The 16,057-nt window shown below is 40.0% G+C and overlaps 1 protein-coding gene across 3 annotated transcripts; it reads right to left on the bottom strand.

Annotated features, from left to right (window-relative positions):
• Positions 1–4,210: 4,210 nt before the first annotated feature.
• Positions 4,211–15,790, bottom strand: cnot6a (CCR4-NOT transcription complex, subunit 6a). 3 transcript variants are annotated; one of them, XM_026938483.3, is made up of 12 exons: positions 15,677–15,790; positions 14,060–14,181; positions 13,118–13,304; positions 12,496–12,581; positions 12,239–12,340; positions 11,946–12,014; positions 10,296–10,453; positions 9,952–10,106; positions 9,675–9,829; positions 9,302–9,535; positions 9,015–9,217; positions 4,211–8,071 (listed from the first exon to the last, which is right to left on the bottom strand). In XM_026938483.3, exons 2-12 carry the CDS (start codon positions 14,169–14,171, stop codon positions 7,859–7,861), a joined length of 1,674 nt encoding a protein of 557 aa, XP_026794284.2. In that variant the 5' UTR covers positions 14,172–14,181; positions 15,677–15,790; the 3' UTR covers positions 4,211–7,858. The 3 variants fall into 3 exon arrangements, with proteins under 3 accessions (XP_026794284.2, XP_026794287.2, XP_053096383.1); XM_026938486.3 differs by having other exon boundaries at positions 9,302–9,532; XM_053240408.1 differs by having other exon boundaries at positions 15,691–15,760.
• Positions 15,791–16,057: the final 267 nt, after the last annotated feature.

The following is a 16,057-nucleotide window of genomic DNA, read 5'->3' as shown; positions in this document are numbered from 1 at the left end:
GATGTTTTACACAGATCTAAGTGTAGAAGCTCTGATTTTTGTATTAATGAAGTGTAAAAAGTCAGAGGGTCAAGCCCCAGCATTGCCAAGCTGCCACTGTTGGGCCCTCTGCTCCAGGGATGCCGTATCATGGCTGACCCTGTGCTCTGACCCCAACTTCCAAACAAGCTGGGATATGTGATATAAGAAAAGAATTTCACTGTGCTGTAATGTATATGTGACAAATAAAGGCTTCTTCTTAAAGGTGGGATCATATAAGATAATATTTTTCTCAGCAGCTTTCTGGAAACTGTCGGGAGGAAAGACCCTGTCTCTGTGGCATCCCACATTCTTTTAAACAGGAATAAGAACAAATGATGTGGACCACCAATATCCAACCAATCAGGACAAGGAGGAAACTCTACTTAGCTGCCAATCATGTTTCCTGTCAACTCAGCAATATTTTTGAAAATGTAATAATTACCTGCGTGTTTTTTTTTTTTCAAAAACAGCTTTTTTTTAAAATATCTCTGCCCACATGAAAACGCAAAAACAATTTGAGAACGCTCACCAGCACATCAGCCCAGTGATAGTATGATATAAACTGTTATATCAAATGCTAATGACATTTAGAGCATTGACTAGTAGCAAAGACAAAATGCAGACATTCCCCCAGACATGGCCAAAAAATGACAAACACAAGGATTCATATGTGTGGACTGATAATGAGGTGGAGTCAATGCTTAAGGTTACACTTGAATACAATGTCAACAAGATCCAAGTCTTATCTAAAATCCCTGTTGGCAGTGTGGTTTGTAGTCCCGGAGCAGTATATTCAGGAGCAGCACATCACGTATCATTTTCTAGGGGAATCCTCTGTGATTCTTTGGACGGTTAAAGCAATACTACACTGAAACCTTTCTATAAAGGAAACTTTGCAGTGGGGTTCAAACATAGATCTTTACAGGGTTTTCTCAGAGGGACAAACCAAAGAAGTGATAGATGGAACTCAGTCTCTTTCAGAACCCATGGTGGATCTGGAGGCTATCTGGGGAACACGGTGTTCGTGTGGCAGGCATACACTCTGGATGGAACGTCCATCCCATGGCACCACACACACACACACACACATATTTACATAATCATACACACATAGGGGCAATGTATCTAGGCCAATCCACCTACTGGCATGTTTTGGGAGATGGGAAGAAACCAGAGAACCTGGAGGAAACCCATCTGTACACAGGAAGAACATGCACAGCCTCTTCAAATACAGCAAGACAAGGTCAGGATTGAACTGGGGGCCTGGAGCTGTGAGGTGGTGATGCTACAGCTGCGAACTATCTATCGAAATCTCTGACTATAACTATAATTGCTATAATTTGCTTATTCTATTTGTTGCTTCTTGTTACTATATTCCCCAGGACTGGCCAAGAGATTTTTTTTTGATTAAAGCAACTTATTTGGATTAATTCAGAATAAATGAATGACTATTTGACTTACTTTATTAAAGAGCCTGACATTTTTGGAATACACTATGGAAGACACAGAGCAGAGCAGGACAGGCCAGTACAGGCATAAACACTCTTAGGATGGAGTCAGTCCTCTGGCAGAAGGCCAGCTTGTGTGTTAATGGGCAGCCGATACACCAGTGCCAAAACTCTCTAAATTTTACAGCTTGCTCTGCAACTGCTTCTTTCTCTTAGACACCGTATTTTCTCCTTAAACCTTTAATAGTCCTCAGGGCATCTGTTAGAGCTAGCAAGCGGAATTGTCAAACCATTGACTAACTCTCTGTGGCATATTTCAATGAGACTTTCTTCTGTTGCCCAGCAACTCTGTACCTGTGTGACCTCAGAGGAAGTTTAATAAGATGTAGGTTTGCAGCAAGGAAAAGTGAAGGGTTCCCCCACAGTCTATTTCTGGAAAGCATCTAAGCAGGTGGACACAGTAGGGCCAGTGGTGCATTGCCCAAGATTATAGAGAATCCTCACTGACTCATGACATTTTAATCCAAAATGATGCATGAGTGTGTTTAGAAAACCTGCCTGTAAAGTTGTTATTACTGTAAAGAGAGACTTAGAGAAGTGAGACCATGTAACGAATATTGGAAATGCTGAACTTGGCCCATCCATCAATGCTAAATACCATGTTTTACAGACGACATGTTAGACTTATGACAACTATGGCAGCTATGGTGCATAACTTACATCTGTAGTACCAGGACTATAAAACAGTTAGATAAAAAACAAACATCTATACCACAAACTGATTTGCTCATTCGCTTTGTGCCATAGCTTTTTTTTAAGCATAGCTTACCATCTTTTCACCACAGTCTAATATTTTCCAGATAGCACACAACACACACATCTAGCCAATGTGTGCAGATTGTCTCAACAATATTACATGCAGCTTGTTTGCTAACTGGGAAGACACTTTTTTTTTTTTTTCACACGGATGCATGTTTAACGTTAACAGGATACAACAGAGCTCACTGAAAAGTTTGCTGAGTATGAAAATGATGAAAATGATGAAAATGATATGCTACGAGCTTCAGGTTTCAGTTCTCAGCTCACTTGAACACCTATGAGAGATGAGAGAATATCTTTTGGAAGAATGGTGTTTATCAGCCCAGTACAGTTCCAGAGACTTCTACCAATGTACGCTATATATAGGTGGAAGGTTTGTGGACACCTGACAATCACACAGATATGTGCTTGTTGAACATCCCATTCCAAATTTAGTCTTCGCCTTGCTGTTATAATAGCCACCAATCTTCTGGGAAGGCTTTCCACTAGAATTTAGAACGTGGTTGTGCCGATTTGTCCATTCAGCCGCAAGAGTATTAGCACAAATTATACTCAAGGATGGCTGAAACCTTATGAGCCAAAAATGCCAACATCGACCCATGTAGATGTCAAACAAGCGAACTGCACCATCGCCCTGAAGATTGTGTGCTATCTGGGTTAAGGCAGTAATAAGTTAAAATGTAGGTGTGTGAATGTAAAATATTCATTATTAATTGTTCCAGTGTTGTTGTAAAAAATCCATCTTAATACTGAATTACTGAATGAATTAAGAGTAGCCAGCTTCTTGAGTATATCACTCAAGCTGTTCGTTAGATGTCGAGACGTGTGTTTGACTCCGAATCGTCTTAATGAAGCACAAATACAGCAAGCACAATAACATCAGTGAAATATAATATTTTTTTATTAGAAGGTAGAATAGGATTTCATGAAACAATACCAGTCAGTGAATGAAGAACAATCGCAACCTTTGTCCAGTTTAGATAGAAGAGGAAAAACTGACATTGAGCCATTTGGGAGCTGAAAGAGTCGACTCTTATAGGTGAGCTGAGTCAAATGATCTGATTCACTGAAGAGAGAAGAAATTCCCGTCACCAATATGCGCTGTGATTAGCTAATGACCTAATGATAAAGTGGTAATGATTCAGTTAATTCTGCATGAGGAGTGTGTCCAAGGCATCTCTGTAGCACTGGAAATATTTATAATATTTATTTTGGAAACACTTTACACACTAAGTACTACATTCTGCTTTTAGGTGGGATAATAATAGAACAATAATATCAATGTTACTTATATAATATGATTAATATTATAATGTCTTAAAAGAATACACCAAGAGTTATTCATTTAGAAGCTGTGGATTCCCCCCCCCCCTCACCTTTTACTAGAAAGCTTACTATAAAACTTTTATCAAGACTATTAGATTAATTTTATGACAAGAAATCTGTGACTATAGTATATTCAAAGGTTTTCCACTTCAGAAACAAAACCATTAATGTTTAAGTGGTTTCTCTCAAGCAGTACAAAAGTCGAGACATCATTTTTCTGTTGTATTCCTGCACATTTGGAAAAGATACACAGTACCACTAAACCTCATCAGCAGAAGACCAACACAAGTGTTCTTTCTAAAACACTAAACAGCATGCCAGGACCATAAAAAGGGATATGTGCATTTCCTTTACTCCACATGTTCAGATAAGCAGTGAAGCAGGAACGCCACCTGCTGGGCAAGACCAATATCAGCAGGCAAAAATATTCCCTCATGTTAATATGTCCTTGAACACTAGAGGACACTAATGTCTTCAAATAATTTCTCTGAAAAACAACAAACAAATGTACCAGTGAATAACAGTTAATAGGATGAGATTTCAGCAGTCACATTTTCCTAGAACAGAAATGAAAGAAGAAAACAAACACTACCAGGTTTGAAACAGATGTAGAATTTATTTGACCATGGGTAGGAAAAAATACAGAGGTGTAGAGGAAACAAGCTGACCCTGTTATAAACACACCACTACTCAGAAGAGAAGAACCAAGAGAACGGGAAGAGGAGAAAAAAAAAAAACCCAAAACGCCTTGTTTACCATTAGGTTTTTTTAAACACTTCCTAATATTAGAATAAAAACAGCTGCCATTATTTTTTCATATCTATATTTCTTCATATATATTTATATATTTAACATTCTTTTTAAAACATTGTGCAAGTGTTTTGCTGGTATTCCATAAATGGTAAACAAGAGTTGGTCCAGTGCATCATATAGTGACATTTCCTAAATACTTATTGACTTCCAGCTCAATCACAATCCTTACCATTGCATGACTAACCCTACTGACGAGAGCAAGAAAAAGAGAGGGGCAAAGAAAAAGAGAGGGGAAAGACAAACAGCAAAAAGTATGGTAAAGCCAGACATTTCTGAGAAGGCGATTTGAAAGGGTGTTTTTTTAAAGTAAAAAAAAAAAATAATAATAATAAAAATAAATAAATTAAAAAAAAAACTGCATTAGGGGAAAGTATTATTGCCAGGATTCGAGTAAGGAGACTTGATAGAATGATGCCGAGTCATGATGTTGTTCACAAGCGGTGTTTATATATATATATATATAAAAATAATAATAATAATAATAATAATAATAAAAAAAATCCCCAAACAGCTATGATGGTAGCCAATGTAACTAAACATGCACACGTATCAGAAGTGACTGGCTTTTCATGAGTTGAAAAGTACGGAAGAGAGCACAAGGAGGACAACCAGCAGTGTGTGTGTGTGTGTGTGTGTGTGTGAGAGTGTGTGAGAATTCAGGAGGCCAGACATGTCTCTGCACTGCCTCCTACATTCTAACCTTAACACCTTTCCTCCAGTGAGAGCTTGTGAAATTACCAAAGACAAGGAAAACAGGAAAAAACGACAGGAAACAAGGGCAGTGCTGCATCTACGCTTCCAAAACTAATCGAATATATGCTTTCCAAACCAGGTGAAATGTCACATAAAGCTTTAAGAAATCGCGTTTGGTGACAAATGACAGCTCTTTATTTCTCTGTGACTTTTCTCTAGATTTCACTGAAGTTTTTTTTTCCTTAAAAGTATCTTGAAGTGAAAGTTAGCAACCATACAAATCTATAATTCAGTGTGCCAACATCTTTACAAAAAATTTGGTTTTGAGTATTACAAAAAAGCAAACATGAGCAAAATGAAAAAAGAACGACAAAAAACAACTAATAGATATCATGATACATACAACACAATTCATGTCAAAGAAAGGAAACTTGATACATAATTTATTCACACTTTACAAAAAAAAAAAAAAAAAAAATCCTCTTTTTAGCTACAACACCATCAGCAATCCAATATAATATCCAGACAAGTTGCTTTTGATTAAAAAAACAACCCAAAGAAGGAGGGGTGAAAGAGACTGAGAAAGAAGAAATTAAAACAGACACTGGCAGTGAGACGGGTGGTTTGTCTTGTAATGCCTTAACCACTGCTCAGTAAAAGTCATTAAAACTGACTTCTGCCTCGGGGCAAAAGTATCTTTTCGTAAAAAACAGAAGGAGAAAAAATGGGTAGCTGCACTAGTGATACACAATAAGTGCTTGTCAATCCATTCCGTTTTTAAAACATGACAAACTTAAGAAGGAAGAAAACATTTATCCAAAAAAAAAAAAAAAAAGAAAGAAAGATTGGCCTTGTGAGCACATATCAGTGACATTAATCATGGGTTGATGCTTAATAGAAACCAACAAGACTGGACCACACTACGTACACATAGCTCTGGCCGAGAGCAGACGCAGCACGAACGACGTCGCCGCCATTTTCATTTTACAGTAGTAGCTGAAGAAGAGCTTTACACTTGGCTTTGCAGCAAAATGCATCAGATGGCACAACAAAAGAGAGCAGACAGCTGTGGTCTAGCAGTAGTGAGGGAAGTTCAAGACCTAACTGGACACAAGAGCTGGGGGAACTGAAAATAAGAGGAGGGGAGGAAGAGGAGAGAAAGAAAAGAAGGGGAAAAAAAAAATAATAAATCATCGCCTGAGTTGAGCAGGAGAAGTGGCAGTAAACTGTGAATGGGGGATTAGTCTACAGACATTGCACAGTAAGTCTGATGAAAAATGGGCAAGAGGGGAAGCATGGTGCCAATCAGTGAAAGACAACAGCTATATTTACGAGAGGGAAAAAAACCCAAAAAAAACAAACACTGTAGCACAGGAAATGCTCGAGGCTGTCCAGGAGAGAAGTGGCAGTGCGCTTGCAGGAAAGGAGCAGTGAGGCACAATGTTGCACAGAAAAAAAAGAAAAAAAAGGGGAAGAAAAAAAAAGAAAACACAGGGACAGGGGGAATAAAAATCGTGCAAATTTATACAGCGCAAAAAAAAAAAAAAAAAAGGGTGGAAATTGGTTTCTTGCTCTTGTATAGCCCACATGCCTGTCATTTTGCATGTTCAATACATCAAAAATGGATAGAAATTTAGCTTTCATTTACAATACAATCATGTGCGTGTTCAAATCTGAATCTGTTTTATGTACACTAAACGATTAGGACTTTGTGGTTTCGATACAATCATGTGGAATTAAAAGAAATGCTCATTTGTCAGATAAAGCAATGCACTGCTCAGTGTGAGGGTGGCTAGTCTAAGCTGCTTCTGTAATGAGTGCGTCCCAAACGCAACCTGTACACGCCAAAACACAGTGTGTTTCCCTTCTCCTGCTAATCTCTCTGACACTTAATGATAATCTCGCTGTACACATCAAGGCCTTGCACTTTGAAATTCCACATCACTTTAAACAGGATTAAAACACTGGGCATGGCTGACTTCGCGCAGCTGTTCGTTAAACTGATTGCACCGAGATGGACGCAGTCCGGTGGCGTGTGGAGTCTCTGAGGCTGGTGAATTAAACACACCGCTCAGCTGCTGCACCAGAAGATGCCTCAGCACCATGGTGAATGCACAAGTGAGAGTGACCTGCTCTCATTCTCTGCACACATTTAAAAAGCCCTTTAGCTAACAAGGGCATTTATGGTAGAATGGACTAAATGATCGTCGCTCTAAAGCTGGTGTGATCAACGATTCCTATTAAATTTAGCTGCTCACTCTGAACTGGCCTCAGAAAAAAATTGGCATGGACCAAAATAGAAAATCTGATGAACTTGCTTGGTCTGGACTCCCTGCTTGTGTCTGAAAAGGTATTGCCATATTTTTATATAAAAGCGTCGACCATTGTCTTCAGGTAAAATATACAAGGTATACTCAGAACCATCTGGGTTTGGGATACAGTGTGAAAAAGTAGATAACATTGTACTTGTGCCCAGAAAAAGAGAACCAAAAAAAAAAAAAAAAAAAAAAAAAAAAAGACAACAAAAAGAAACAGGTGGTACAGATAAGACTGACAAATGTCTGCGTCAGTTAAAATCCATCGGTAATAAAAGTTTAGCCATACCCCAACTCCTCCTACTGGACTGAGATTTGTACACAACAGGCTTTGCCTCTCTCCATCCCTCGCTCTCGCTCACTCTCTCCCTGCAGAGGGTCAGGTGTGAGGCGGGGCCGGGAGCTGCCTCGGAGCTCGGAGAACTACCTGCAGCCAGGCACGTGGAGACCGTTGACCAAAGACGAGAGGGGCAGGAGCAGCTCGAGTTGTGCAAACAGGGAGAAGTGATCGGAGGGGATGTGTGGGTGCGGGCAGCCAGTGACATTGTTCTCGTGGAGCCAGTGGGGGTCCAGTGGGCCGAGCACGCCCAGCACGTTCAGCAGAGGCTGAGAGTAGAAGATGTAATCGATCACGCCCTGCAGAGAACAATAAAACAGCATGGTTAGGGCTTGGGGAAAAGTGTCAGAAACCAAAATGGTGTTTTTCCTGCCAATATACTCAGATATCTCTTCCTTGGGAAAACAAGGAACCAAACGATACTGAAATAGTTTTATTTAGATTATTTTCTAACCTCATCCTGGCATCTGTCCACAGAAACCATATTCGGTAAGGAGCCTATTCAACAAACGCAGTAGTAAAAACACTGTTCTGCTAAAAATGTCTAAAACATCGCCAAGAATGTCTCACAATTCGATCAGCTTCTCAGACAGTTACATGTCATAGCAAAACACGAAACTGACAGAAACCTAATCCATTCAGATTGTGAGCAGATACAGACTGTCAAAATGTCTGTGATAATTCTTTGAACTTTGGCAGTAATATTTTTCAATAAATAAATTAGATTACAAATATAGACCTAAGCTTTAGCATCTTTCAGTGAAGTCGAAAGAGAGTCTTTTAAAATCATTTCCTCTGTTCCTTACGTTTGGAGATAAACAGACTTTAAATACGTGTCATTTTATTCTGATAGATGCAGAGAGAAAATATTTCAGTTCAGGAAAAGTTGTAGTTTTCAGACCAATGAAAATGTCAAGATTTGACCACCAGATTTACTGTTCCCTTCCAAAGTTGAGTAAATATAACTACAAATTCTGGTTATCACCCCTCCAAAAGAACAAGCTATAGGATCAATTAAACAAACTACATGCTGTCCCAAAGTCTAGCATCATAAACAAATGTTTTTAGTTACAGAACTTGCTCAGTTCCTCAATTCCTATTAGTAGAATTATTTGGATTTGTTCTTCCTTGGTCTGTAAAAACATACATTATCCCTATAACACTGGACATGCTGGACACCCTGTATACAATTATATGTAGAAATAAAAGGCAAAGATAAGTGTGTATTTGATATTATGAGACCTTGAAGTCAAAGGTGTAGTTGGTATAAGGCATCAGGCCGTTCTCGTAGGCACTCTTTAGCTTGAAGCCGTGCGTGATCCTGCTGCTGGATGTGCCGTTCTTGCCATTACAGTTAAAGTTGGTCAGGCAGTCGATATAGCGCAGCTCCTTGAAGTCCTTATGGGTGCTGTCCACGCCGCCTGTGCTCAGGTACTCCACCACACCTACACAGATGTACAATATGAATAAAAATCCACACATTTTAATGCGAAATAATGAAAGAACACAAACATACACACACAGCTTACCCGAGTCAGGCAGCGAGTTGAGGTCAGCGCACAGGACAAGAGGGATGGCATTGGTCTCCCCGGACACAGAGGAGAGCTTGAGGCTGCGCGTGGCCTTGTCCACGATGTTCTTCACTTCTGATAGGAACATCATGGTCTGGACGAGCTTTACATCCGAGTACTCCGGGTCCCAGTGCATGTGAGCGTTAGCCATCAACAGCAGCTGCTTCTCCATACTAGGCAAGTGCTTCCCTGCTACACAGCACCAAACCAGGATCAGTAATGTATATAGAAACTAGACACGTAATTCTTTATCAGAGTTCTGTTATGTTAGCCAACAGTAGGCAGGCAAAGTGACATGGATGAAACAGAGAGCAAGATATTAGATACAAACCAGATTGCTCAATCATCTCTTTGCGCAGCTCCAGGAGCACAGCGACCCCAATGTTGTCCTTGGTCATCACCCTGTTCAACATGACCTCGGAGCCCTCTGAGTTAGCCATGGCCAGCTGGTTAAACTCCACTGTGTGTTTCTGCACAAGGCTGAACCTGTTTCCAAGACACACACACACATGAAGGGTCAGGTGTAGGGTCAGCGCACTAGACACTTCAGTTATTTTAACAGCCATGCTAACTGGCTGCTATTTTTAACGAGACGTCCGACCACTCACTTCTCGGTCCTATAGAAGATGGCACAGCCGTCCACGTGTTTGCGGTCAGACTCCGACATGGTCCTGGCACGAGACTTGGGGCTGAAAAAACCCTCATATCCGTGCTCTTTGAGCTCCACCAGGAAAAAGTTGTAGTACTGCTCCGTCTCCACTTCCTGCCACAAAATCATAATCTAAGCATCTCCACTCCCTGCCATATTTGTGAAGCATCTCAAAACCATAACAGAATTCCCAGAATAGGTACATTCTTCTTCAGTGAACAATTTCCATCACTCCCACAATCTAATGAGCACTTAGCATAAATAAATGTCATGTGTGCAAATGTATGCGCATGTGTCTCAGACCTGTAGGCTGATGATATCTGCACTGCAGCTGAGGATCTCCTGCATGATGGACTTTTTCCTGTACTCCCAGTTGAGAGCCCAGGACGGGCAGTAACCGTAGAGCTGGCGTGTGGCGTACTTATCGCACAGTACGTTGTAGCACATCACAGAGAACAATGCTGCGGCAGGGACAAACATTCACAGCATCACTGCAAGCTCCAAACATACCTAATTTCTCCAAGATGACTTTAAGCTCTACTACAACTACATGACTACCAGTTCTGAGAAAAGGCACGTGAAGAATAGCATAGAACTGAACAAAACAATTTCTAACATTTAGATTTTATTTGAACACTTATTAGTGAAAAGGTTTTGAAAAAGTTCAACTTGCACACTCAGTCACTGTGTACTGAAATCAGTTTCTGGTAAACATCTTACTCCTGTATGAAGAAACTCTTCTGGAAACATGCAGCTCCATCAAATACTACAAAAAAAACCCCAGCATGTGTTCTTTCTGGGATAGCTCCATTGAATTTATGTGAAACGGCTGGAAATAAAAAGCTAATAAAAACAGAATTTTAGCAGCTTGTTTGCCGGTATGATTTGAGTGAAAGATTTTATTGTTTGACTTATTTGGAATTGCAAAGCCTATTTTGGCCTGAGAACTGCTTTATGTATTGATCCATGATTGATGAGCCAAGAAACACCATACAAAAAAAACAGACTGCTCTGCGTTTTGTTATAGATGATGCATGTGTGATGTGCAGGGAAAAAGATTATATTTAGCAGTATCATTCCGACACACAGTCAGTCTAAGAGGAAGTGTTGTGTTAATTTGCAATTACAGTGAACCTGATAAAGCATTGATATACACTGCCAGCCATGTTCTATTGTAGAAAACTCGATTCATTTACTTCAGGTCAAGAACCTCTCAGTGAACACTGTTGCCTATAATCAATACATCAATGAATAAACATTTCACACAAAATCTCAGCAGCATTTGAACGATGAATAAACGTGCAAAGCTTAGTAACTGATTGTTGTTATGCGTCTAATGAATCACACGCCTAACTACAAAAATCATCAGTGGTGTCTAAGAGTTAAATGTAATGCATTTTGCTTTGAATCGAGCATCAGATCTGTCCTATTGCTGTTAGTTGATGTACAATTGCATTTAAAGGCCTGGTTACAAACCTCTGAGTCAGTTCAGAGCAACAGATTCATTTAAATGATTCAAAAGAGTTCAAAAATCAGGATTAAAATCAACAGTGGTGTGGAACTCTCCTAGATGAGCACTTCCCAGTTCCTGGTTCGCATTTCTCCCACACTGCAGGGAATATTAGTACTGAATACAGACAAACAACAAATGCAACAAATATGAGAGTACCACAACAATTACGGTGGAGGCTGAGCCTGTGCTGCTCTTGGACTTTAGTATTCACTTCTTGGCTAAACCATCATATTCAGCTTGTGTCTGACTAATCAGCAACGTTCAGTACAATTAAAATCAAAACCAGCTCTGGTTCCTCTAGTGGAAACATGCTTTAAAGTCCCGAGTTCCTGCAAAATTGCTTTTCTGGTAGAAATGTGCTCAAAGGAAAGGACAGATACTGACTTATGGTCACATATTACCACAACCTTAAGAAAGTTCAAGAGTGAAAAGGTTCTCACCTGCTGGTCGTGTCCTGTCAGGATCCTTGAGATGTACCCATGAGCGAGGAGGGGGCTGCTCTGTGGAGACTAGAGCAGAAGATGACCAATGTAAATAGGGAAAAAAAAAAAAATGCATATGCACATACACTGCATACAAAACAAGACAATTTCCCTTCCCTTCCTATTGAATCTACCCCTCGTCTTCACGTAAGTCAAATGAAAAAATGTAATTCTAAAGCCAAGCTTTTCCCACAGGAAAAATGCCCTGTTTGAAGCATTTACAGGGTGTGAGGACAGGATGTGTGACCTACCGCGCTTGGTGCCTGCAAGATTGTCCAGCAGGTAGTTCAGGAGCCGGCGCGTTCCATCGGGTTCCTGGTAGAGGTTCATGATGTCTTGTGCAAGTGGGTTTCCTGGCAAGCCAAAGCAGAAATTTGCATTTTACTCAAAACAACATTCTGAATACAGTTCTCAAATGTTCATAATATGATATATAAATATATTAATTCACACCAACTTATACTGGGTTACTTCCAAAAGGTTCAATCTGTCTGGCACGTAGACTCACCTTTTAAACCCAAGGTTTGTAACTGAAACAATTTTCCAAGCTCAAAAGGCAGGACTCGCAACTGGTTGTTATTTAAAAGCAGTTCCCTAAAAAAAAAAAAAAGAAAAAAGGCAAGACAGAGCAGAGAGTGGATTACAAAATATCCTCAGTGCACAGCTCATGATTTACAAGCTGGACGAGAGAAATGATATTAGCACATCCTCATGAACTCCAAAACAATAACATTTGCATAATCGCTTTACCACATGCAAAAGCTTTAACAGTGGGCCTCAACCATTCAACTGAGCGAACTGGCTATAGACGGATCTATAGGCACCTGGTGCAGCAATAATCACAGCAGAATATAGCTGGGTATATATTACAACCAGTGACATTAATGGAATTGATCCATTCAAGTAAAGCCCTGCAGCAGCCATACATGAGATCACAGATATTAGTGGTTATTACCGCTAGCTCCAAAAAAAGAAAAAAAAAAAAAAAAGGAAAGAGGAGCGTAGTTCTGAGCTAAAACATGTGTATAACGAAGTTAATCACCTCTACTAGAAAGAAAGCATTCTGCAAAAATCCAAACACAAGACGAGTTTTGTGCTCTTGATCATGAGATAATGCTGTAGTCACTGACCTGAGAGATACCATGTTGCCTAGCTCGGCAGGCAAGCTCCTGATCTTATTGGATGAGAGGTCCAAGTACACCAGGTTGTGTAGTTTGGCAATGTCCGGAGGGATGCGTGAGAGGGAGTTGTCACTGATGTGCAAAGCAGTCAGATGGGTAAGAGACCACAACGCTGTGCTCAGGCTCCTCACTTTGCCTAAAGGCAAAACAGACAGCGAAGCTTAAGTTTCATTTCTTAAGGAGTTTAGTTTCAGGTTACGGTAATAAGTTCAGGAGAATTCCTCCATAAAAAAAAAAAAAAAAAAAAGCTATGTTCACATCTCATTAGCCAATTGGATAAATACTACTACTACTACTACTAATAATAATAATAATGACCAAGCATTAGTGAAGAAAGTTAGAAATCAAGCATGTATGTGGACACCTGACCATTACACCCATGTGCTTTTTGAACATCCCACTTCATATTTATTCCCCCTTTGCTTTTACAATAACCTCCCCTATTCTGGGAAGGCTTTCCACTAGATTCAGAAGTGTGACTGTGGGGATTTGTGTTCATTCAGCCACAAGAGCGTTAGTGATGTGGGGATGTCGAGGAGGTCTGGGGTGCAGTCGGTGTTCCAGTTCACCCCAAAGGTGTTCAGTGGGGTTGAGGTCAGGGCTCTGTGCAGGACGCTCAAGTTCTTCCACTCCAACCTTAACACACCATGTCTTCATGAAGAGTTTGGGCCTCTTAGTTCCAGTGAAAGGAAGCAACACACAAACACATATACAACTGTATGCGTCCAACTTTCTGTCAACAGTTTGGGGAAGGTCCACATATGGGTGTGATGGTCAGATGTCCACATACTTTTGGCCATACATATTTAATATATCTAATTCATGTTACTAGAAACAATGAAGACATGCTTAAAATGATACAAAGAAAGGATAAAAGCATCTTGAAATTACCACTGATCTCCAGTTCGGCCCAGTATGACTTCTTCCCACTAGCTGCCTCCTCACTCGACATTATAGTGTACATCCGCCTTGGGTCTGGCGGATCATATTTTTCCTTGGGCATCCCTGTAATACTGAAAGAGGTGAAAGTTATTTCCATTGCTCGATTACAGGACATCGGAGAACGCTGCCCAAGTGTAATAACAGGATGTAATCTATCACGCAATCCTTACAACCAATCTTGGGATGTATACATCACACACACATAAGGCTGTTACGCAAGAGTCCTAGAAACAAATTGGATACACACAATCTAAGCTTTGGTAGGGCATTAAAAAGCATGTGTTCACCTTCCTAGAAAAAGACACAGAGGACTAAGAGTAGCTGGTAGAGTCGAGGGAGGCACATGGGAGCCTGAATGGATATCAGAATACAGAGAACACATGGTAGCACTTTAGAAGATCAATAGCCGGGGCTCATTTTCCATTATTCATAAATGTTCATAGAGCTACTGCTACTCTTCATTTGATCTAAATTTCCAAAGAAGAACCCGGACAAAACTAGGTTAACAAATTCAGTGGGAATGACCAGCTTGTGCTGTGTGTGTGTGTGAGATGCTTTTAAGGAGGTTCACGGCACAAAGCTGCAAGTGACCAAAAGATTATCAGAGAAAGATCATCAGTCAGCAAACTCGCTAGGAATCAGTTAGTGTTTAGTGGTTTCTAATTCCTTTAGAGACTGAAGAGATCTGGAAAGTTGCCAAAGCTAGCTAGAAAACACCAACACCTCGTGTTCAGCAACTACATAGCACCAACCTGTTAGCTAACTAGTTAACCAGTTCAGCGAGGGCTCATAAGCTCATACAAGCTTATGCACAGCCTAATGAGAGAGTTTCTATTGTTAGAAACTCTAACACTTTCCTGGACATGGAGTGAATTTGTAAATACTGTGTATAAGACTAGTTTTCCTGTAACAAGACTAGGCATGTCGTGCATGTAGCAGGTCGCTGGCTAATCAGTTAGCTGGTTAAAACTGAAGCAAATAATTTCAAACGCTTTATTAGTTATGTTTAGTCACTAACACAACTAGTCAATTATGCTTTAATTTGAGATAATTAATGGAAAAAGAGATTAAAAGGCTAAACACACAAGTCACACATGAGCTGTTCAGACTTATTCGCTATTATGCTAACCAGGTAAGTTACTAGTTAGTAGCTTAAATCTTCCTAGCTAAACTAGTAAATATATAACTTACTAAAGACTGAAATTATAATGAGCTTTCTATATTTATAAGCAATTTATGGATAATAAATGGTCAATTCACGATATAAAATAACCTGCATTTTATAAGAGACGACTATAATTTGATATGTATAAAAAATAAATGAATATAAAATCAAATACACAGACTAGAGTGGTTATTTTTAACTAGCTGTGGCATTGTTAAGATTTGGTTAGTTCGCCAGAGAGCTCGCGACTTAGCCTGCTAGCTAACGCGCGACTTTGTATGTGCAAACTGAAACAACAACAAAATTTTCCAAACGCTATTTATAGGCAAGAAAATCCACCCAAAACGATTTAGTCACCCTGAAATGAAGTGAGTGTTGTTTTCAGGGGGGGTTAGGTTTACCTGTAAGAGCATACCAGTTCACGAAGCCGACTGCGCGTTTCCTTTGTTTCTGCTCCACTTTGTATCCGCTGTTTCTCACTGAAAGCAAACAAGAATCATGGCGGCCGTGAGAGTTTGGGGCTGAGATAACAACACGCGTCCTCATTGGCTGATTCCGAGAGGCGCGCTGTGATTGGCTGGTTAATTCACACCACGCCTCCACGGTGTTTACGCCAGAGACGAAGCAGGAAAATTTGGGTCAATTTGCGGATGTCGACTAATAAGTTGCTACACAATGCTACAAAAATGTTTTATTACAGGCGAATTATTGTAAAAAAAAAAAAAAAAAAAAAAGAGAGAGAGAAATGTGTTATATTTACTTAAAGCAAAAGACTACATGTC

Source organism: Pangasianodon hypophthalmus, chromosome 15 (genome assembly GCF_027358585.1).
Source record: "Pangasianodon hypophthalmus isolate fPanHyp1 chromosome 15, fPanHyp1.pri, whole genome shotgun sequence".
Lineage (NCBI taxonomy): Eukaryota > Metazoa > Chordata > Actinopteri > Siluriformes > Pangasiidae > Pangasianodon > Pangasianodon hypophthalmus.
This window is presented reverse-complemented; position numbering and strand designations above follow the sequence as displayed.

Bases quoted from the DNA above. Each gene is read 5' to 3' on its own strand.
- cnot6a (XM_026938483.3), bottom strand. From the start codon at position 14,171: ATGCCCAAGGAAAAATATGATCCGCCAGACCCAAGGCGGATGTACACT. The intron at 13,305-14,059 runs GTAATTTCAAGA...TTTTGCCTTTAG, and splicing joins GGCCGAACTGGAGATCAGTG to GCAAAGTGAGGAGCCTGAGC. The intron at 12,341-12,495 runs GTGAGTCTACGT...TTGGCTTGCCAG, and splicing joins ACAAACCTTGGGTTTAAAAG to GAAACCCACTTGCACAAGAC.